The 23,427-nt window shown below is 41.6% G+C and overlaps 1 protein-coding gene across 1 annotated transcript in view; it reads right to left on the bottom strand.

Annotated features, from left to right (window-relative positions):
• Nucleotides 1–16,883, bottom strand: part of thbs4a (thrombospondin 4a) — a 100,384-nt gene extending 83,501 nt beyond the window's left edge. Inside the window, exons 1-3 of the mRNA XM_020527102.2 lie at nt 16,714–16,883; nt 8,707–8,913; nt 2,722–2,969 (exon numbers count right to left, since the gene is read on the bottom strand). Coding sequence (XP_020382691.2) covers nt 2,722–2,969; nt 8,707–8,913; nt 16,714–16,795 — 537 coding nt within the window. The 5' untranslated portion in view covers nt 16,796–16,883. The remainder of the gene's footprint in view (nt 1–2,721; nt 2,970–8,706; nt 8,914–16,713) is intronic.
• Nucleotides 16,884–23,427: the final 6,544 nt, after the last annotated feature.

Raw genomic sequence — 23,427 nt, 5'->3', positions numbered from 1 at the left:
TCTCCTCTATCCATCTTCTATCCGCCTCCCCCTCTCTCCCTATTTATTTCAGAACCCCCTTCCCCTCCCCCATTTCTGATGAAGGGTCTAGGCCCGAAACATCAGCCTTTCTGCTCCTATGATGCTGCTTGGTCTGCTGTGTTCATCCAGCTCTGCATCTCGTTGAATGATAAGGGAGCAGCAATTCCATCATCCTAACAAATGCTGTAGATGCATCTCCCACAGAATCCCGGCCATTCCGTCTAATCTGTGTGAGGACAGAGCTCTTACCTGTATCACTGAATTTTACCCAATGATTAATAGCCTTTACTTCGTGGGATAAGATTGCTATGGAAACAGGGATTCAGCAGGATTTTAAACGTTAAACATGCTATGATTTTAGCACGTGTCACAGGAGTCATTTTATGCATATAGTCAGGTGGCAGGGAAACCTTGCACACATTAGAAAAATCAGCCTTCCTTGTTTATGTGTATATAAATTTCTTATTGTATATCTCAGAGTGGGCATTTCACATGTTTTGAACTCCAATTTCCATCGTGATGGCTTGAACTGCAGCAACCTTGAAATATTAATGAGTGGATGCCCCTTCGATTTTTACATTCATAGTATAATCCTAGGATGTGTTAGGAGCACTCTGATGTCAGACATAGGCCTGCATGATGTGCAGTCTGTGATCTCCAACAAAGACAACATTAGTGGAGTGAGATCCCTCTCCAATCATAAAGATTAGAGACTGAAAATGGAGCTCACAGGGCTCCTTGGAATCTGGGGAAGCCTAACACTCCCTCCTCTAACTTTGGGAAAATGCTACAGGTGCTGGTGTAATGAAACTCAGGCATTTCCCAGATAGAGTTCCACACAGCAATCAAGATCTGTTACTGCCATAAGCTGCTGCAATCTCGAAGGAAGTCATTGCAGAAGGTTAAGGGCCAAGATGACCTTGACAACCATGGATAGTGCTCTCCATTCAGTGTTCAGTGATGGTCACCCTGGGGAAAGCCAACTGGCTTAGAGAAGGTAGAAGCCAACAGTTTTTCCCCATGGTAGGGGAGTCTAAAACTAGAGGGCATAGGGTTAAGGTGAGAGAGAAGAGATTAAAAAAGGATCCAAAGGAGCAACTATTTCACACAGAGGGTGGAGAATTGTCTGGAACAGGCTGCTGGATGTAGTGGTGGAAGTAACTATAATTTTGTCATTTAAGAAACATGTAGACAGGTACATGGATGGGATAGGTATGGAGGGATATGGACCAAATGCAGGCAAATGGGACTAGTTTAAATGTGAAAACTGGGTAGCGTGGGCAGGTTGGACCGAAGTGCCTGTTCCCATGCGGTAGACCTCTATTGACTCTGACTCTATAACTGCTTAAAGCAGGGTGCCCAAATTCTGGGTGGCGGTTGGGTCAGAATTTGGGTTTACAAAGCTCTAGGCCACAATGGCAGGCATGGAGCTTGGACTGGGGTTTGAAAGCTAGCAGATCCGACGGTTTTCTCTCTTCATTGATGGGAATAATTCAATTGGCTGCATTAGAATTCAGGGCAGGCAACTCCAGGAGAACTGAAGAGGCTGCCAGATACCAAGGCCATCTGGGTGAAGAGGCCAGCCTCAGGGAGTCAGCGCTGGGGCTGAAGTTAATAAAATCAAATGCAACATTTCCAATTGCTAATAACATAAAACTGGATGGGGTTGTGAGGAGAATATAAGGAGGCTTCAAGATGATTTAGACAATTTGAGTCAGTGGACAAAACATACAGATGCAGTTCAATGGCCTCTAGACAGCTCCCTTTGAGAGACCATCTTGTTGCTTTTAATAGGTCTCTTTGACAGATGCTTGCTTCTGGCAGTTAATTTCCACAGGTCTGTTGACAATCCAATGTGCACAACACTAATGAATGTATGTATGTTTTACACAAATTGATGCCTATTTTTAATAATTCCTAAACTCAGCTAAAAGGGACTTGGCTTACCCCAATGGCATTTGACCTTCACCATATGGCATCTCAGACCTTGCACTCAACAAGTGACCTGAGACCAGACCCAAAGGTGCATCGAACATCTTCAAAGGGGCACATTGAATAATGAAAGAAATGCACCAACTTCTAATTTGCTCCTACTGGGTCGACTCTGCACACTGGGATTCACATTCCAAGGCTATCAAAATTCCTCTTCAGTGGAGGCAGCTAAAGATTTACATGGCCAGTTGCCTCTGTTAACTGCACAAACAGAAATCTTGATGCAAACCCACACCTATCCTCATGAAAATGGGAAATGCTGTGTTTCAGCTTGGGACATGCGAGTTCAAGAATTGTCTACCATTTTGTAATTTGAGAGCATCTCCGACATGGCACAAATCTAGGGCACAGTTGTTGAATGCAGAAAATGGGCAAACACATCCAGATGTAAACCAGCCGTCAATAAGGAAAAACTGTCATGCAGTAGTTGAGCTCTTGAAAAAAAACCTTTGACCTTTCTGCCTGTTAGTGCTAGGAGGTATGAGGTGGATTCTTCAGGAATTTAGAAGAATGAGGGGAACTGTTTTCTTTGTTTTTTGATAATTAGTCATCAACCCATTACTTTCTCAATTAAAAAAAAATCAATTTGAATAGAATTCTCACTTAACATTTAGAAAAGTACCATTGGTTTGCACTTCCACCTCTCCCCCAGTCCATGGAAATGAATTGTATAACTTACAATTGAATATTTGATTATTCTAGGCATACCTGTGCTCTTCTCTGGGCGGTTCGGATTTCAACAGAGTCTGCAGTCTGTGGCATTTTAGTGAACAAGGCTGGCAAATTGTGGGCAATGCCTGCTTGTGTACAGTCAACATAGAGCTCAGCTGTAGTTGGCCCATGCTGCAGGCCTTTCAGTCTGAGGAGGACAGCATGGCGCTTTCCATCTGCCAGCTGGACATTGTGAAACGTGGTCACCTGGGGCTTCCCATCATTTTTCACATAGCGAAGGCTGGCTGTAAACAAAAACAGAAGCGAGTGAGGCCATCCCTGTATCCTGATACAAGCAGGAGGATAATACCTTCAATTCCCACTTATACTCAACACATACAAAACAAGTTTCAGAATTCATAATAAATCTACGGTTCACCATGGTATCCAATAACAGATGTCCCAAACTTTATTACAAGGAGCTGAATTTATGAGGGAATTGAAAACTCCATTAAAAAATCAATTATAGCAGCTGTTGTTGGAGGTGCATTTGGAAAAAGAGACAGGTGAGAAGGATGAAAGGACATATCTGCAACCAGAAAATAAAAGCCAGAGGGTAGCACTGCTCTCCAAGACGATCTTGCAGTAGTGGATAGCTGAAGCTGAGACCCAATGGCTCTTGATGGGATCTAGGTAAAAATGGTGATGGGTGGCTAAACTAATTACCCACCAACTACACTCAAGTCTCATCTACTGATTTCAAAGATGGAAAAAGACAGAGGCCAGGCTAGACTGAATAAGTAGGATCAAAGAAAGTAAGGACTTTACTCGGGGACCTTCCATCAAAGGTGGTGGCTAGGGAGTCATTGAGAAAATTATCAGTATTATGGTGAGTGATTGGCCAAATACTGGGCCAATGGGAATTGTAGATCTTTTCCAGTGCCAGATACAGATGGAAATAGTGTTGGAAGTGCAGAAAGGGATGTGGGTAACGGTGGAATTGAAAAAGTGTTTGGAGGTGAGATGAAGAGAGTAGGGAAACAATGTCACATGGCAAGGTTGAGTGGGTTGTCATGAGTATGGAGGCAAGAGTGTATATGAAGGGAAAGGTTGAGGGAGGGTGTGAAATTAGTGGATAACTGGGAAGGTTAATTCTGATGAAGAATGATATGGGTAGGGATTCTCTCACTACAGAGGCTAAAGGAGGAAAGAGGAAGGATATCTTACAGAAAATAAAACCCAGGATGGAGATTGGAGTGATAGAAGAAATGTTAAGGAGGTGTTAGAGGGGTGGGGAAAGGTCAGGTGCCTGAAATAAGAGGTATTGGTAGCATGGAGAAATATTAAAGTGTGATTATTCAAAAAGAACCACAGTGTCAATACTTGAAAGTGGATGAAGATTTAATGGAAAATATTATCATCAGGAGGGAGGCTTCAGTTAAGGCATAGCTATTCTGGAGCCAAACTATTGTCAAAGCACTTTGTCAATGTAATGGACCCCAACACAAATCTATTTAGCAATGGTTTTGTTCACAAGTGAATGAACATCCTGGAGGAAGTTAAGGAGAGGTCTCTGGAAAATAGAGGCTCAAATGTTTATAATATTAATATTTCTGTAAGAGTCATGAACTCATTGTAGCACAGACGGAGGCCATTCTGGCTCTCTGGAGAACAAGGCAATAGTCTGCTCTACCCCTGTACCCCTGCAAGTTTATTCCCCTCAAGTGCCCATATAATTTCCTTATGAAAATGTTCATTGACTTGGCTTTGGTCACTGCAAGGCAGTGTGTTCCAGTTCGTGAGCACTCGCTGGGTAAATACTTCACTTCCTCACATCCACCCTGCATCCCCCAGCCAAAACCTGAAATCTGTGTTCTCAAATCCTTGCGCTATCAGCCAATGCGAACAGCTTTTCTTTGTTCACTTTGTCTGAAGAGTTAGTACTAAGTCCACCTAGAGATTTTAAAGGGCTCAGGTGGTTTGAAGACGAGTCATACCAGGCTCGAAATATTAATTCCGTCTCTCTCTCCACAGATGCTGCCAGACCTGCAGAGTTTCTCCAGCATTCTCTGTGTTTGTTTGAGGTGGCCTGCTGTGTTTTAAGCTGTTTTCTAGCTTTATCAGGGCTTTGTGGATATGTTTAGCAATATGTGAGTGCAGCTTATCTACCTCATTACAAGATATAATCTCGCACACAAGATTGATGCAAATGGTGACCTGAATCGTGGCTAAATGCTCCAAGTGCTAAAATGATGCATTTGTAGTATAAGATTAGCGTCAGTGTAATACAGCATCACACCAATGTTCACCTTCTAAAATGTTAAAGCTCAAAATGGCTCGGAAGTGAATCAAGATGAGAATTCCTCTCCCGGGGATATTATTCCACTTTAGTGCGCTGTCAGATTCAAACATGGAATTCAGGCTGCAATTACAATTAGATCATTTCTCGGCATTGATGAATCACTACAACTACAACCATTTGCACTTACATAGCTCCTTTAATGTATTAGATATTCTTTCTCTGAAGGATGTTTTAACATAATTTCACACCAAGCCACATAAGCAATATTAGCACAGATGATTAAAGTAGTAAGTTTTAGGCAGCATTTTAAAGAAGCAAAGAAAGATAGAGAGGCAGGAAGTTTACTGAGGGATTTCTAGAGCTTAGCACCCATATAGCGAAGGGCATGGTCACCACTGGCGAGTGGTTATAATTGGGGATTTCCAAGAGACCAGAATTGGAGGAGCACTAGAGATTTTAAAGGGTCTTGAGGATGTAGGAGCTAGGAGATGGCCTGTGGCATAGTCAAGGAAGGATTCATAATCAAGGATAAGAATTTTATGTTTGAGGAATTGTGGGACTGGAAGCTGATGTAGATTAATGTGCACTGCAGTGGTGGGTGAACAAACTTTGGGACAAGTTAGGATAGGAGCAGCAGAATTTTAAATAAGCTCAATTTGTGTAAATTGAAAAGGGGAAATTGATCACAAAAGCCATTGAAACAGTCATGTCAAGAGGTGACAAAGGCAAGAATGAGGGGTTCAGCAATAAATGAGCTGGGGCAGGACTGGAAAGATGCAATTTAAGGAGGTGCAAGGAAGCAATCTTGGTGAGGCAGCAGATATTTATGGTCAGTGACTGAACATAAACTCAGTCACTGAAGAGAAGGAGGTCATTTGGGCCTGTACGAGAACTCTGAAAGAGTAGCTCAGTTAGTACCTCTCCCCCACCTTTTCTCCACCATCCTAGAAATATTTTCACTTCAGATAATTATCCAATTTTCTTTTGAATCTTCCTCCACGGCCAGAATTTTCGACCAGAATACGTCAGACACTGTAAAAATACTTCCCCTCACACCACAGTTCCTTCTTTTACTCATCACCTTAAGTCAATGCCCTCTGGTACTGACCTTTTCACCAATGGTAGTTAATAATTTCTCCTTCTCTACTCTGTTCAGACCTTTCATGATTTTAAAGTCTTCTACCAAATCTTTTATTTTTCTCTAAGTGAAACAGCTTAGTTTCTCCAATCCGTCCATGTAACTGAAGTTGTTCACCTTTGGAACTATTCTTATGAACCTTTCTGCACACTATCTAATGCCTTCTCATCCTTTCTACAGAGTGGTATTCAGAACAACATGTAATATTCTAGTTGAAGCTCAACTGGGATTTTATACAAATTCATCACAACTTCCTTACTTTTGTACTTTATGCTACCTTTGACAAAACTCAGGATCCCATATGCTTTATGAATACTTTCTCAATCCATCTTCCACCTTCAATGATGTATGTACATATGCCTCCAAGTCCCTTCGCTTTGGTTGTCCCTTTAGAATTGTATTCTTTGTGTTAAATTTATCTCTCATTATGCTTCCTACAAAAAAAATGAATGCCTTCATTCTTCTCTGACTTAAATTTCATCAGTCAACTTGGCCATCCATTCCACCAGCTTGTCTAAATTCTCATCCAGGGCAACAAACAAACAGAATTTTACATGGGAAGGATAATTGGGATCATGTCTCTAACCCTCATCCCCAAATGCCCCTCCCCCAGAAGGAAAGTTGCTTCACAGCTGACAGATGAAGAGGAATTCTGTCAGACAGACATGACACCCTTCCCCCTGGAGCTGTCAGCCAATCTGATTCCATTATATTAGGAGGAGGAGTGCCTGATGGGGCAGGGGATGGAGGATGGGTATTTTGCGCATCAGCCAAAGGGTGGGTGGGAAAGCAATGGCTGAGCCACCACGCTGTTTTGTATATTAACCCTTGCTCAAAGCACACTTGAGGGAGAGATGTAAAATTCAGCCTAATATCTCAGTGTCTACCCTATCAAGCACCTGCATAATCTTGAGTATTTTAATGGAAATATCGTTATTCTTCTGAACTCTGGAGAATAAGTCAACTTTAAGCACAGCCAACTTATCCAATACAACCTGTTTATAGAACCATATAGAAAATCAACTTTTAGCCCATTCAGTATCTTAACTACCTTCTCTTCCACAATGACTTAAGCAGTAGTATTTTTCTTCATAAAGACAGTTGCTGGTATTCATTTAGTATCTCAGCATTGCTCCTGTCTCTATGCCTATATCTTCTTTTTGACTCTCAGTCAGCCCTAATTCTCCTTTTCCTACCATTTTAAATGTTATATGCCTTTACAAGGCTAATGGCGTCCTTAATATGTTAGCTGCCAGTCTCTTCTCATGCTCACGATGTTTCCATTATTCTTTCTTCCATGTCCATTCTCAACCTTCTATTTTCAGTCTTGATCTCAATTGCTGTAACCGCCCGACATCTGCCGTATTCCTTATCTTAGCTTTCTATCACTGTCGTCATCTGGAGTGCTCGGGATTTATTTGTTTTAGTTTTTCTTATCGTGGGAATTGTCATGGGATTTTCTCATCGTATCCTAACTTTACTCAAATGACCTCTCCTTTGAAGGCATCCCCTTTTTCCAATATTGCTTTGTCAGCCAATCTTTCATTTTAATTTACCTGTCCTCACATTTAATTATTTTGACTCTGGCTTGTATCTTATCCTATTTCATAGCTAACTAATCTAATGATACTATGATCATTGTCTCCTAAATGTTCCACAATGCCACTTGACCCGCTTCATTTCCTCAGAATCGGAACCAGCAGTGCCTCCTTCTTTACTGGGCCAGAAAAATACAAATCTAGAGATTCTCTTAACAGCAAAGTATGGGGTGTTTTGAATCTTGGTTATATTGAACCAAGGGATGCAGGACAGGGACATTTCCACAGGTGCATTTACAATGTAACCACCCTGCTTTTATGAAGCAGATTCTCTTTGTATCTAATCCTGGTGTTGTATTTGAATCCAGGATCAGTGTCCATACATCATCAAGACTCCAGACCTCTTTACAGCTTTCTATTAAATGTATGCAGAGGGCAGAATTTTCTCAGTGAGGTGAGAGCGACTAAGCTTGACAGGATACACTGCAACCACTCACCAAACTTCTTCAGCAGTGCATCTAAAACCCAGAAATTCCCCTACCAGGAGAACATGGGCAATAGGTGCATGGAAACAGCTTCACCTTCAAGGTTCCCTCCAGGTCAAACACCATTCTGACTCAGAATAATATTTCTGTTTTTTTGTTTTTCGGCCAAAATCCTAGAACTTTCTCCCTCACAGCATCGTAGGACCACTCGGCCACGTGAAAATATTTGAAAGGCATTCATGTATTACTTGCATCTTTCACAACCACAGGAGATCCCAGAATTATATACTTTTGAAGTGTAGTCAGTTATAGCGTGGAAGGAGTGGGCAGGGTCTCTGCTTAACCTCTCACCCAAAAGACTCCCAGTACTGCACTCGAGATCAAATCCAGATGCAGGACTTGAACCCACAACTTTCTGAACCAGAGGTGAGATTCCTACCAACTGATACTGAGTGGTTCATAAGACCCACCACAGCATTTTAAAGAACAACTAGAAATGGGAAATAAATGCCAGTATTGCTTGTGAAGCTTGCATCCTGGAAATGAATTTTTGAAAATGATTAAAACATGTCTTCTTACCCTTATTCAGTCGACCCAACACGGAAAATTCAAAGTATTTAATGTTGCTTTTGGTGGAATAAAGTCCAAAAATGGCAGCAAGTGTCTTTGGTTGCAGTTTAAACGTTGCCAGGATATAGAATTCGTTCACTGCTGGGGGATCAGTCAGAGCTTGTTGTAGCAGGTCTATGTAACCTCTGTGCTCTGACAGAGAAAGAAGGTCAAGAACTGGAGAATAATTTAAAAGAAAAAGCTCATTAGGCACAGAATATTCCAAACTTCTGCTTAAACAGTGGCACTGGGCCAAACAGAAAAATGACTTATAACAAGTAGAAGTAACTTTAAGAACTTTTCTCTGTCACTCAGACAATTAAGTTTCCTAGTTTCTAACCGAATGTAGTAAAAATTAAATCGGGGTTGTACAATTATTAGAAATATACAGAAGCTGTAACATTAAAAGCCAATCTAGCTATAATGTTCATTCATCTCACAATAACAGGGATTATATATACACATTTGGTAGTACAGCTCTTGACTATTGCTAAAAGGACACGTTTTATCAAAGCATTTTGTCTTGCATTCATGAGGACAATTTGCGAGGAATATGAATGAAAAGAGAAAGCAACCCTTTTATACTGAGAAGAGAGAGAGAGTGCTGATTATTTAGTGAGTGAACTCTAATTGGTCAAAGTATTGATAGTTAACTGTCAAGCTTTGCATAAATATGACTCAAACAGGTTGATTCTGATTAATCAAACATTAACTTAAGAAATGAACCAGAGAAAGGCTGTCAACTGTTTCGTTGAGTTGAAACAGGTACAAGTTGTGTACATGTCCTTTCTGAATGCAAAGACCTGGACCTTGTGGGGTAATATATACATATCTTCCAGTTCATGCAAACGCACCACATTGAAGGGCCAACTGACAATCTTAAATTGGTTTTCTGCTGATCGGCTGAAAATACACCCAGCTCCCAGTCATATCACAGAGTGGACAGGCTACATATGCAGACAATAGGATTTGCTCCCCTGCATGGGAAGAATTTCCATTCTGTAGAGCTATTGACTAATCTAATTGACTGGCAATACTGACATCACCAAGAACTCAACCATGGTCTCTGTTAGGATTGTGGGAAAGGGGAACAAAGAAGGACCAGTGGATCCCCACCGTGAGGTGTGTCAGGATGATTGGGCATGGTGGGTTTGGCCGGGGATTGGTGGAGGTGGGTGGGTTGGGGGGGGGGGAGGGGAGTGGTGGTTGAGCGGGACGGAGTGGGAGTTGAAGTGTTGGAGGGTAGGATTTGGAGAGCGCATCTGCACCCCCACCCTCACCCACACCCCCCACCCTTCCACCACTGCCCCCCCCCCCCCCCACCCCCCCCCCCACCCCCCCCCCCCCCCATCGCCATCCCCACCCTCCCACCTACTGCATTATGAGGGTGAGCTTGGAAATGAGAGAGAATGTGGTGATCTGGGCAAATGCCCTACGTTAAGTGCCTGGATCACCAAAACATGCATGGCACAGGGCACATTATGTCCAGCCCAATACTCTTCTTCTACAGTTCTGAGGAAACGTCACCGGAGCCAAAACGTTAACTCTGTTTTTCTTCACAGACGCTGCCAAACCTGCTGAGCTTCCAGCAACTTCTGTTGTTGTTCTCTTCTTCTACTATACTTTCCTTATGGGAATTCAGGCAGGCTATGCATTCACTCAGAGCTTAAACAATCCTCACGTTATCTTGTTACCTTCAAGCGTTAAGTATGATTTAACTTTGTCATTCATAAGCCCCAGTTAAATTCTTTTTTAGTCATTCCAATGCTCTGCTATATTTACACGTGAACATGTGAGAGGATGAGTGGGCTATCAGAAGTCCCAAACATTGAAGTTCAAAGTCTGTAACCAGTAAAAGGGTGACCTCTAACTTTAAAACAGTGTCCCTAGTTCTGGACTGACTCACAAGAAGAAACATCCTTTCCACGCCTACCCTCTTAAGACCATTCGGGTCTTATACACTTCAATCAAGTCACCTCTCGCTATCCTAAACTCCAGAGCAAACAAACCCAGCTTGTACAAACTTTTTTCATAAGACAACCTGCTCATTCCAAGTATTAATCCAGCAAGTCTCCTCTGATCAGCCTCAACTGCATCCTTCTCAAAATAAGGAGACCAAAGTTGCACACATTATTCATAATGAGGTCTCACCAGTGCTCTGCATAACTGAAGGATAGTGTCCTTGCCTTTATGTTCAATTCCTCTCATTAGTTTTCTTGATTATGTGCTGTATCTGCTTGCTAACTCTTGTGATTCATGCACAAGGCTATCTAATTGCCTCTGCACCTTGGGTTTCCCCAGTGATACCCTATTCTTTCATTCTTCCTGTCAAAACAAACAACTAGAAGTACTGACTAGACAATGCCCTATCACAGCCAATAAACATGCTTTAATAATGTGAGAGCTAAGCACTCCCACATCCAACTGATTAGATCAAAACCTTGCAGTTCTTCCACATCGAATTGTCAACAGCAGTGGATTATCATACCTCAAATAATGCCTAATAGGAGGATCCATGTCCATTTCCATTCTGAATGAATAGACAGCCCAGAACATCAGTGTAAAAGACACGGCTGAAGTGTTTGCAACCATCTTTAGCCAAGTGAATAATCCATCTTGGCCAACTGCTTAGCTCAGAACAACACAGATGTCAGTCTTCAGTCAAGTTGATTAATTCCACTTGTTACTGAGGATTCGTGTTTGACGTAACTAAGGCTAGGGGCCCGAAATATCCCAGCTGTGTTCCAAAACTATTTGCAGTCCTAGTAAGCTACTTTCAGTAAGACCAAAACACATGTAAAATTGCCTAAATATGACCTGTCTGGTCCATTTATTTTCAATCCTCAGCAATAGTTCTATCAAGTTAAACTTACTGAGCAATATCCTCACTGCTGCTTAATTTGGGTTGTGATTGAATCATTCAGCTCTCGACCTCATTACAGCCTTATTTCTAATATGGGCAAAAAAAAAGAATTCCAGTAATGAGTGATAGTTCTTAGCAACAAAGCAGATTTTCACTGATATGGCATCAAGAAGTCCAAATAAAATTTAAGTCAATAGGAATACAGTTTAACCCCTGCTGACTGGAGTCTACTGAGCACAAAGGAAGATAGTATGGTAGTTGTAAGTCCATCATCTCAGCTTCAGCACACTGCTGCAAGTCTTGAGCAGTGTCCTTGGTCCATTCATCTTCGGGGGCTTTGTCAATGACCTATAGGTCGTCTGTAGGTCAAAAGGGATGATATTTGCTGATGGTTGCAGTTCAGTGCCATTCATAATTTTCAAATAAGGAAACAATCCGTGCTTGCTTGCATGCAGCAACACCTGGACAACATCCCTGCTTGGTTTGAAGTATTTTTTTCTAGAAGACCACAGCTTGCAGCTTGTGGTATTTGCCACCTCTACCAGCGTATGGTGCTGGGTTAGAGTTTTTTTTAAGCTAGTTCACTGCCACCAAACCTCCCTTGGCTTTGTCATCTAGAGATGACCACTGTAGAGTATTTACAGAAGAGGTACTGTTCTTGGATAAGAGGGTTTGTTACATTATGGCAAAAAGCAAAACTACATTTAGTCAGGCATAATTACTAGGACCTTAGGGAACTGGTGCAGATATGTCTGCTCCCTCCAGAAACAAGTGGAAAATTCCTGTCTCCACCATCAAACCAATATATTTTATAACATACTTGATAAGTGGCAAGTAACATTCATGATGCGTAAGTGTCAGGCAATAATCATCTCCAACAAGAGAATCTATCTTGCCTTCAACTGCATGACCATGTTCCTTCACTGTCACAGAGTCAATATCCTCAAACTCATTGTGGATACATCTAAATCAAATAAACTGAATGGTTCAAGGCGACTGCTGACCACCACTTTCACAAATACAATTGCTAATGGATCAATGATTCTGGCCTTGCCGGTGATGCCTATGCCCAAAGAATATATAAAGAGTCAGGCATCAATTTAAATCCTTAGCACAATGGTGAGACTGGAGGAGAAAGCTTTCTGACCAGCAAAAATCTGGTTTGTAATCTCTGTAAGTTTAGAGGATGTTAACATTCTTTATCACTCTGAGATTTTACAAACTTACAAATACTTTTCATGCAATTTATCAATTGGGATTATGATCAACCAATCTTTTATACTGAACATGTTACTCCTTAGTTTTCTAATGAGTATAATTCCCAATATTTCTCTGAGACTTGATCCTCACTGTTATGCAGTCAATGAAGCATTCAATTCTTTTCAATTAACTGGAAGATGAATGTCTATAGAGTGCAATTCATGGAAGGACTCACATGACAACAGAAAGCTGCAGAGATCATTTGCATGAGATTGCATTTTAATCCAAATATCCCCTTTCTCATAACAAACAAAATGTTAATTTTTTTGCAGCAGCATTTGTACTTTCAGTTACCCAAGGCAGGCATGTATAAACATCAGTTATCAATCATTAACAAACTGTTTGCTATTTTACTTAGTCCCTCTTTTATCAGTTTCTTTATTTACATGACCAATTGCAGGTTGTCAACTTTTTATCCAACGTCTGCTGTTTGAAATGATGTGCTCTTTTTATGTGTGCTGTAAAGCCATAAGGCCGTATTGCAGGAGCAGAAGTAGGTCATTCTGCCATCGAGTCTGCTCTGTCACTCAGTGAGATCATTACTGATTTGATAAATCTCAACTCCACTTTGCTGCCTTTTCCCCCATAACCCTTCATTCCCCTACTGATTAGAAATCTGTCTGTGTCAGCCTTGAATATACTTAATGACCTCAATTCAAGAGCCCTCTGCAGTCATGATTTCCACTAATCTACTATCCACTGAGAGAAAAAAATTCCTCTTCATTTCTATGTCATAAATGGAAGAGTCTTTATTCTGAGATGATGCCCTTTAATCCTAGACTCTACCATAAGGGGAAACAACCTCTTCGCATTTACTGTACCAAGATCATAAGTAACTTATATTTTTCCATAAGGTCTCTCTCCCATGAGTACAGTCCCAACCTACTCAACAACACCCAATGGGAACATTCCTACATAGCCAGGATCAACCTAAAGAACCTTACATGGACTGCCTCCAATGCCAGAATATCTTTCTTTAGACAATGGGACTAAAACTGTTCACAGTATTTTAGCTGCAATCTAGGTAGTGCCTTGTGTAGTTTTAGCAAGACGTCCTTGATTTACTTGCTCTGAGCTTCTAAACATATTTTAACTTCTTCAAGAGTCAGATTATCTGCTCTTAACTGCTGTGCTGTCATCATAGAATTTCTTATACCTAAGAAAATTCAGTTTTTAATGATATCATCTTTTAGTTGCACAGATTCACAGGATTCTGTGAACTGTTTTAATACAGGCACATATTGATCAATAGACTCTTTTCACTCTTGGCCCTAATGTTGAACTCAGATCATTCATACATTACATTCCCTTGTGCTTCAAAGCATGCTCCCAAGGCTTGCAACATTTCTGCAGTCAGTTTTTTTTTCTGTTCTTCAGGGACGTTTAGTATGGAATACATTTTCAACGCAGTCTCTCACTATCAGTGATAGAAGTGTAGCTTCTTATAGCTGCTGTGGCATGTAACAACCTGATACTTTTGTTATTGTGCCAGTTCTGTTTAATATTGTCTTTCATTTCAACATGTACCAGGAGAGAAACATTTACAGCTGTTGTGTCTTTTGGCTGTGGCCCTTTTCTCCATACCTTTTCTGTGTTCAGAGCAACTCTGAACGTTCCTGTATTGCTCTTTAAGTAGCTATGCCTCCATACCGCACTTAGCACTCCAAGGCAACAAGTGAATTGGAACATCACCAGCAAGTTGCACACTATCATGCCCCTACCTGCCAGTGCTCCACCCAACCCACAAGAGTCTAAGCAAACCAGATATCAACCTAATTTGGAACTGCACTGCAGTATCTTCACTGTAGATATATTAAATTGTGCTGGAGTTTTACAAACAGCATCATGGGTATACCTGCACCACATGGACATCACCACCTTCTCAAGGCCATTCTCAAGATAGGCAACAAAAACAAAGTTGCTGGAAAAGCTCAGCAGGTCTGGCAGCATCTATGAAGAAAACATTAGAGTTAACGTTCCGGGTCCAGTGACCCTTCTTCAGAACCCGAAACTTTAACTCTATTTTTTTCTTCACAGATGCTGCCAGACCTGCTGACCTTTTCCAGCAACTTCTGTTTATGTTCCTGATTTACAGCATCCCCAGTTCTTTCGGTTTTTCTCAAGATAGGCAATAAATGTTAGTCTAGTCAGCCACAAATTAAATTTATCCAATGTAAAACTAGTGAAGTTTTCTTACAAGAGTACTTCCGCTGTATTTCAGACCAGTCCTAAGATGTGCAGGTTAGGTGGATTGGCCGTGCTAAATTGCCCCTAGTGTTCAGGGATGTGCAGATTAGATGGGTTTAAGGGGTTGGGTCTGGGTGGGATGTTCTGAGGGTCGGTGTGGACTTGTTGGGCCGAAGGGATTCTATGATCTACGAACAGTGGTGATTCCTTATTCCGTTAAATCCTTACCCTCTTGGAGAGCCAACCATAACTTTCATCTTGCACTGTATTTCTGTCATTCCAACGACCTCTCAAACACAATCGTTTTTATGTTTTCGTTACGTTGTGACCGCTACAGAAACAATAGCTGAGGAACAGATGGGGTCATGGTGGAATGCGAATTGAACTATTGGATCTCACTGATGGAAGTTAATAATCAAGAGGTTCACATTGGGCTCAGAATGTCTGACATCAGATTCCAAATAATAGAGTTCCTTGTTCAAGAAGACTATCAACCCTCCTTCAAGATGAAGCGACAGTTGTCAGTAAAGCATGATCCATAGCCCGTCGCTAATCTTCATAATTAACCCACATTATGAAAGAAATGTTACATTGGAAATAGTGCCAGAACACTATTACAACAAATGCTATCATTTACAGATACTTTCATAAATAATTAATATTACATGCCCCGCTGTTGTGGGCGTTTAACATTGTACTCCGGGAAATTTTTCTTTCCGATTTGGTTACAACATCTTTGTTTATAGTTAAACGGTAAAGTCATTTTGCGTGAAAACCCCTTCACCAGCCATTGTGGCTGGATGGGAAAGCTGTAATCTTGTATCACATGTTGATCTCCAGCACGAATGGAGCCTAATCTCATCATAAAGTACTTCAGATTTGTCGAAGTAAGTACTTTTGATTTTCGAAAGGGAAATGAGCGATGTTCTTAAACAAAAATGTTCTTATTGTGTTCCTTAATCTTGGCACTGAACTCTCTCTTAGTTGACTGGAACCTGGGCGTATATGTGGCGGACTATGAGCCCCAGAGGTTTCTGAATTGCTATATGGCAAAGCACCTCCCAAAGCAATCTAAAGTAATTAAATATAACAGACTAACATTAAACAGATGACTATCCAATGACAGGAGCAGATGGTTACGATTACTGTTCGTAAACATACCAATTTTGTACTTTACCAACTGTGGCCAAAATATCCCATTGAAATACTTGACTGGATTTGAATAGGTGCAGGTCATGTACGTAAACCCAGTCCCACAGACATTCCATTTGGTAACAACTTCAATACAACTTCTCCCTCGTTACATCAAAAATCTAAAAGAATGAACCGATTTGAAAATTTTGCACCATGTTGCTTAGAATTAAAGTTTGCTTTGCTTATCTCTAGATTCTCCATCACAGTGTACCATTTAACATCTTAATGATAAGGTCTGCACTTTAATCTCACAGTCCCTACCATTTCTCTTGAAATCACGTTACTTTCTCTGGGTCACTAATTCAATCCAGATTTATTTTACAGTGTGGGTCGGTGACGACGTGTAGTCAAAATTTTGCAATTGATGCAATTAGAGAAATGAGCGTAAGGACTTCCAATAAAGTGCTGCAAGATCGTTCGCAATCGAAGTCAAAAATCAAATTCTCTCTCTTTCAGTTACCTCAGATACTCACTTTCTGGTTCCGAATCGGCGGTAAAGCTTGGAACTGCCTGCAGGAGGAATCGGAAAATCAGCAACACAGTCCCCCACTTCATCTCTTCAGGGTCTTGAAAGCCAGTACTTCAAGAAGCTGGGAAGTGGTATATTGCTAGAATACGACCAGTGTAGGGTTTAAGGGGACACAATTGACTGGAGAGACGGTTAGGAACGCCAGCGGGACATACTGCCCACTTGTCCAGCTGTGCTGTGATGGAGAGCTGACCGACCTAACATTCCTTTTTAACTCCCTCACCAGCTCGGCTCACACTGAGAAAGTGTGACGACAAAAAAAAAGTTGCTCCATATGTGTGAGGATTTGCCTGGCCTCTTACACTCTTGGGATAATGGCTCATTATGAACAGAAGCTTACCTCAATTTTACAGGCTGATGTGAGTTGTAAAATATGGTCATTCATTAAAGTCTGGAGCTGGCCACCCTGTAGAACGGAGGGCCAAGCAAACACCAAATGAATTACAGGAAAGTTGACCTTTATCTCATCCAGATAATTTAATTGCACAAGGCAAGCCATGAAAAGTGAATTTAAAGAGAGATATTTGATACATTGCCCGGGCTGGATAGCTTGAACTGTCACACCTTAGTCGTTTCTTAAAGAAACATTGACCAAGACAAACCCTTTCACACCATATTGCCCTGCTGAAGCCTAATTTCACCCCTCTGTCTTCATGAAAAACTGAAATGAAAATAAATAACATACATGTATGTAGTGTCTTTACAGCAATTAAAAACTTTTAAAGTATAGTCACTTTTGCGATGTAGGGAAGGATCCAATTAGCTCACAACAAGTTCCTCAAAACTACAAGAGAATAATCAATTTCATCGATGCTGGTTGAGTGATAAATATTGGCCAGTGCACTTGGGAAAATTCTTCAGTTCACTGTTCTTCATTTCGCTGGGATCTTGTTTGTTCATCTGAGAAAGTTATGGTTTATCCAAAAGGTGACACATCCAACAGTGTAGTGACCCTTCAGTATTGTGTGGAAATATCAGGCCAGATTTCTGTGCTCTGCACTGAAGTAGGACTTGAATCCATAAATGTTTAACCTGAAGATGAGAGTGCTGGCACTGAGCAGTAACAAATGGCTAACTGCAAGGTAAGTGCAAATACCTGTCTTTTCTATCTTTAAAGATTTCAGTGGTAGAGAAGGGGTTGTATGGGCAGAATGAAATTAAATGGAAATAAATATTAATGATATTAATAATTATGTTGTAAGGTTTGAAGACATCATGGTTTTGTACATATTGAGTCAGCATGAGTGAGAAAATCAGGAAGGAGAAACAGTAAGAACTTGAATGTTTATAGTGCTATTAATGCAGCAAAGTGAGGTAATTTTATAAAATTCATTTATGAGATGTGGGCATTGCTGCTTAGGCTAGCATTTCTAGCCCATCCGTACTTGCCCTTGATGAGTTGCCTTCTTAGCCACCCACCAGGCTGTTAAAGATCTTATCACTGTTCAGTGACAGTGCAGCAATGGCAATACAGTTCCAAGTAGGATGTTGTGTGGCCTGAACCGGATCCTTCTGGGCAGTTAGAGGTTGTGGATTTGGGAGATGTTTTCTAAGGAGCTTTTGAGAATTGTTTCAAACCAGTGCCACAAACATTGGTGGAGGAGGGAGTAAATGTTAGATCAGGTGCCAATCAAACCAGGTTGCTTTGTCCTGGATGATGCTGAGATACTTGAGTGTTGTTGGAGCTGCACCCATCCAGACAAGTGGGTAGTTTTCCCTGGACAGGCTGTGAGGAATCAGGAAGGGCATTCCTCTACAGAATTCACAGCCTCTGATCTATTCTTGTGTACACAGTATACAAGTTTCTAATCAATGGTAATCACCAGGATGTTGATATTGGGGGAATTCAGTACTGGTGATGCCATTGAATGTAAAGGGGTGATGGAATCTTAGAATCCCTACAGTGTAGACAAAGGTCATTCAGCTCATCATGTATGCACTGACCCTCTGAAGACCATCCCACCCAGACCTACCCTATCCCCATAATACCGCATTCCCATGGCTAACTAACTTAGTCTGCATATCCCTGGACACTGTGGGCAATTTAGCATGGCCACTCCACCTAACCTGCACGTTTTTGTGACTGTGGGAGGAAACTGGAGCACCTGGAGGAAACCCACACAGAAAAGGGGAGAATGTGCAAACTCAACACAGTCACTGTGAGGCAGCAGTGCTAACCACTGAGCCAAGGTGCTGCCCTAATGATGATTAAATTCTAGTCGAATATGGTCATAGCCTGGCACTCACGTGGCATGATTGTTACTTGCCACTCATCAGCTCAGCCTGAATGTTGCCCAGGCCATACTGCATTTTGCCATGGACTGCTTCAGGTTCTGCAAAGTTATGAATAAAGTTGAACAGCAGTGAACATGCCCACCTCTGATTTTATGGTGGAGGGATAGTTATTAATTGATGAAGGAACTGAAGATTGTTGGGCCTATGACATTACCTTGAGCAATACATACAGTGATGTCCTGTGACTAAGATTGTTGACCTCCAATAATCACAACTATCTTGCTTTATGCTAGGCATGTGGCAAAAGCTTTAGCCTTGTTTTTCACACTGTCGCTCTGGGATCTTCTATCATTGAGGATGGAGATATTTGTGAAGCCTCTTTCAACTAGCAGTGAGTTTTCCTCTTGATTCACATTGACTCCAGTTTGGATCAGAATCCTTAATGTCACACATGATCAAATACTACCTTGAAGTTAAAGATTGTCACTATCACCTCGCCTCTAGAATTCAGCACTTTTGTCCATGTTTGGACCAAGGCTGAAATGAGGTCAGGAGCTGAGTGGCCCTGGTGGAACCCAAACTGTCTGTCAGTGAGCAGGCTTTTGTTGCACGATAGCACTGTTAACAACACCTTCCATCCGTTTAATGATGTTGGCGAGCACTGATAGGATGAAAATTGGACAGATCAAAATCATCCTGCGTTTTGTGTAAAGGACATACCTGGCAATTTCTCACAATGCCAAGTTGCTGCTGTTGTTGTAATTGTACTGGGACAGCTTGGCTAGCGGCATGACTAATTCTGGGACACAAGTCTTCAGTACTATTGCTGGAATGTTGTCAGGTTCATAGCTTTTCAGAATCCATTGCCTTCAGCCTTTTTTTATTAATACCACATGGAGTGAAGTGGATTAAGGCTGGTATCCGTGATGCTGGGCACCTCTGGGGGAGTCAGAGATGTATCATCCCCTTGGCACTTCTGCCTGAAGATTGTTGCAAAAGATTCAGCTTTATTTTTTTCATTGATGTGCTAGGGTCCTCCCCATCATTGAGGATGGGGATATTTGTGAAGACTACTCCTCCAGTAGATCCTTTAATTGTCTGATAACGTTTATGACTGGATGTGGCAGAGCTTCATATCTTGTATGCTATACAAATTAACTTCACCAAAATCTGTACTGCTTGCATTCTAATTTGCAGCAAGCCTATCACCCCTGTGCTCATTAACTTCAATAGGGTGTCCTTTAGGGAGGGAAACTGCAGTCCTGCCCTGGTCCAGTCTGCATGTGACTTCAGACCCACAGAAATGTCATTGATTGTTAACTGCCCACTGGGCAAGGAGTGTTGAGCAATAAATGCTGGCCTAGCCAGCAATGCCCTCATCCTATAAATTAATTTTTAAGAAACTCACATTGGCTCCCAGGCAAACAATACCCATCCATTAAAAGGCATCTGGATGGGTATATGAATAGGAAGGGTTTAGAGGATATGGGCCAAATGCTGGCAAATGGGACTAGATTTATTTCGGATGTCTGGTCAGCCTGGACGAGTTGGACTGAAGGGTCTGTTTCTGTGTTGTATATCTCTATGATTCTATGACTATGACGTATCCTTTGGTTGGGGGATTGCTTAACTCTATTGCTTGCTGCTTATGATGTTTGAAATGTAAGAACTGCTAAGCTGTAACTTCACCAAGTTGACATTTAAGTTTTAGTTATGCCTGGTGCTGATTTCTCCATTGAATCTGGGTTAATTGCAAGCTTGTGGTAGAGTGGGAGAATATGCCAGGCTATGAAGTTACAGTTTGTGATTGAAAACAATGTTTCTGCTGTCAATGGCTGATAGTTCCTCGCGGATGCCCAATCCTGAGGTGCTATGTCTGTTCAGGATTAATCCCATTCAGCATAGTGATAGTGCACATAACATAATGCAGTGTAACCTCAACCTTAAGGCAGGATGTCTTATCCACACAAATCGTATAGTGGTCTTCGTACTGATGTTATCAGGGACAAATGAACCTACCACAGACAGATTGGTAAAGACAAAGTCAGTGGAGATGAGAATGACTTGCTGACTATCCCCAGTATTCTTTGCTTTATAAATTTCAGATTTCTAGCATATACAGTCTTTTGAATTTGTAGGCCAATTAAGTTATCCAATGAGGTCAGTTGTAAGAAGTCATCTTGAACTTCTCAGAGGGCAGGCAGGACTGAGTGTGAAAAGTGGCCAATGATTTGGGGTGGCCTTCTGAACTGCAGTTAATGCCTCGATGCATCTTACCCCTTCCAGAATTTCCACACAGTGCTCTTTATCTTGAAATGTCCTCTTGCTCCCTGATCTTGCAGCTCCCAGCTCTGACAGTGGGATCACTGATCTTTCAATGTTGGAGAGCCTCCTGTTTGCCTCCAGCATCATGATCACCCTCTCCATACCCAATCTTCCGAGAGGTGGCCATTTCCTGGAAGTCTGCCATTTGCATTCTAGCCACCAGTATGTGTGAGCAGGCTGGAAACCCAGGGAGGCAAATTCAGTCCTGGGTGGGGAGGCCAGAGCGTGGTTCAAGAACAAGGATGAGAATATTATAATTAAGGCATTGTTTTTCTGGGAGCCAATGTAAGTTTTTTAGAAAATTAATTTATAGAATGAGGGCATTGCTGGTTAGACCAGCATTTATTGCTCACCTCTACTTGCCCAGAGGGCAGTTAAGAGTCAACCACATTGCTATGGGTCACATGCAGACTGGACCAGGTAAGGACAGCAGTTTCCCTCCCTAAAGTACACATTATTGAAGTTAATGAGCACAGGGGTGATAGGCTTGCTGCAAATTAGAATGCAAGCAGTGGAGATTTTGGTGAAGTTAATTTGCATAGCATACAAGATGGGAGGCCAGCCAAGAGAGCATTGACATAGTCAATTCTAACTATTATAAGGCTATGGATGAGTGTTTCAGCAATAGATGAGAAGAGGTGGGGCAGTGTTGGGTGACATTACAGAGCTGGAGTAGTCTTGATAATGGAGCAGATGGATATGCGGTTGGAAGATCATCTTTTGTCAAATATATCAAGGTTGTGAACTTTTTGTTTCAATCTCAGATAGACAGTAGGAGAGGCTTGATGTCAGACCAGGGAATAGCATTTATTTCAAGAGATCAAGGATTGTGGCAAAGTAATCAGAATGTTTTTGATCTTCTCTATATTAATTTGGAGGGAGTGATCAGTGATCCATTAATTAATGTTGACCGGCCAGCCTAACAGTATGGAAATGATCATTTAATTGGGGGAGGTGGTGAAGAGGTAGGGTGTAATCAGTGTACAGAGCTTATCCATGGTTCACCTGTGGAAGAACCACCTCTAACAAATGAAAGACCTTCTTAATGTCGTAACCAACTCCACAGCTTTCACACTATAGGCTTACTGAAGAGAATAATTTGATTAATAATTTTTAACATAGAAACGTAAAAGGTAGGAGCAGGAAGAGGCCTTTCAGCCCTTCGATCTTGCTCCACCATTCTTCACAATCATGGCTGATCGTCCAACTCAATAGCCTAATCCTGCTTTCTCCCCATAACCTTTGATCCCATTCACCCCAAGTGCTATATCTAGTTGCCTCTTGAATACATTCTAATGCATACGTTTTATTTTGAATGATGCAATGTGAGGTAGTGTGATAGCTACATTACCTCATAACCCTCTATGGGACCGAATGTGATTCCAGTATTCTTTTTCTCAGCACAGCTCCTGGTTCAATTTAAAGCACCATGATCAAGATGATAAACATCCTTCTAGATCTAAATGTTCATAGAAGGAGAAATGCCATATTAACAGCTGATCAAAGTACATCTTTTCCTAGTGCCATTCGCCAAAATCTTTTTAGTTTGGTTAACTGGATGTCTCATTGTTTCAGGTTCTCACTTGTCTTCATTTCTTTCTATGAAAAGATCCAAGTTTATCAAAAACATCTATCAATCCTAGAAGGCGTTGGACTGCACCTTGGGTGTATGACTGCTCTGAATTGAACATCATCTGTTGTGGCTGTAGAGACATATTCATGAGGCTGAGTCATGAGGCTAGCTCAGATGAATGGCGTTGGCCTGAGGTTGACTGGTGTTTTTCCTTCCAGTGGGTCGGTCTTTCACCATCTAGTTCTCTGTTGGAGATAGCAAGAACTGCAGATGCTGGAGTCAGAGATAACACAGTCTGGAGTTGGAAGAACACAGCAGGCCAGGCAGCATCTCTGTTGTCCTTTGCTTTTGCCACCTGCTTCCTGACAGCTTGTCTCTAGGCATTCCAGTCAGCAGCAAGGAATTCCCGCACATTGACTCCAATCAAAGGTTGTACTGACAGACCATCCTTTTCTCACAATCTTGGCAACCTGTTGGTCTCTTGCTAGTCTGAAGCTATGCAAGTGGAAGGTGTTCTTGTCTTGT

The sequence above is a fragment of the Rhincodon typus genome, chromosome 3 (genome assembly GCF_021869965.1).
Source record: "Rhincodon typus isolate 14 chromosome 3, sRhiTyp1.1, whole genome shotgun sequence".
Lineage (NCBI taxonomy): Eukaryota > Metazoa > Chordata > Chondrichthyes > Orectolobiformes > Rhincodontidae > Rhincodon > Rhincodon typus.
This window is presented reverse-complemented; position numbering and strand designations above follow the sequence as displayed.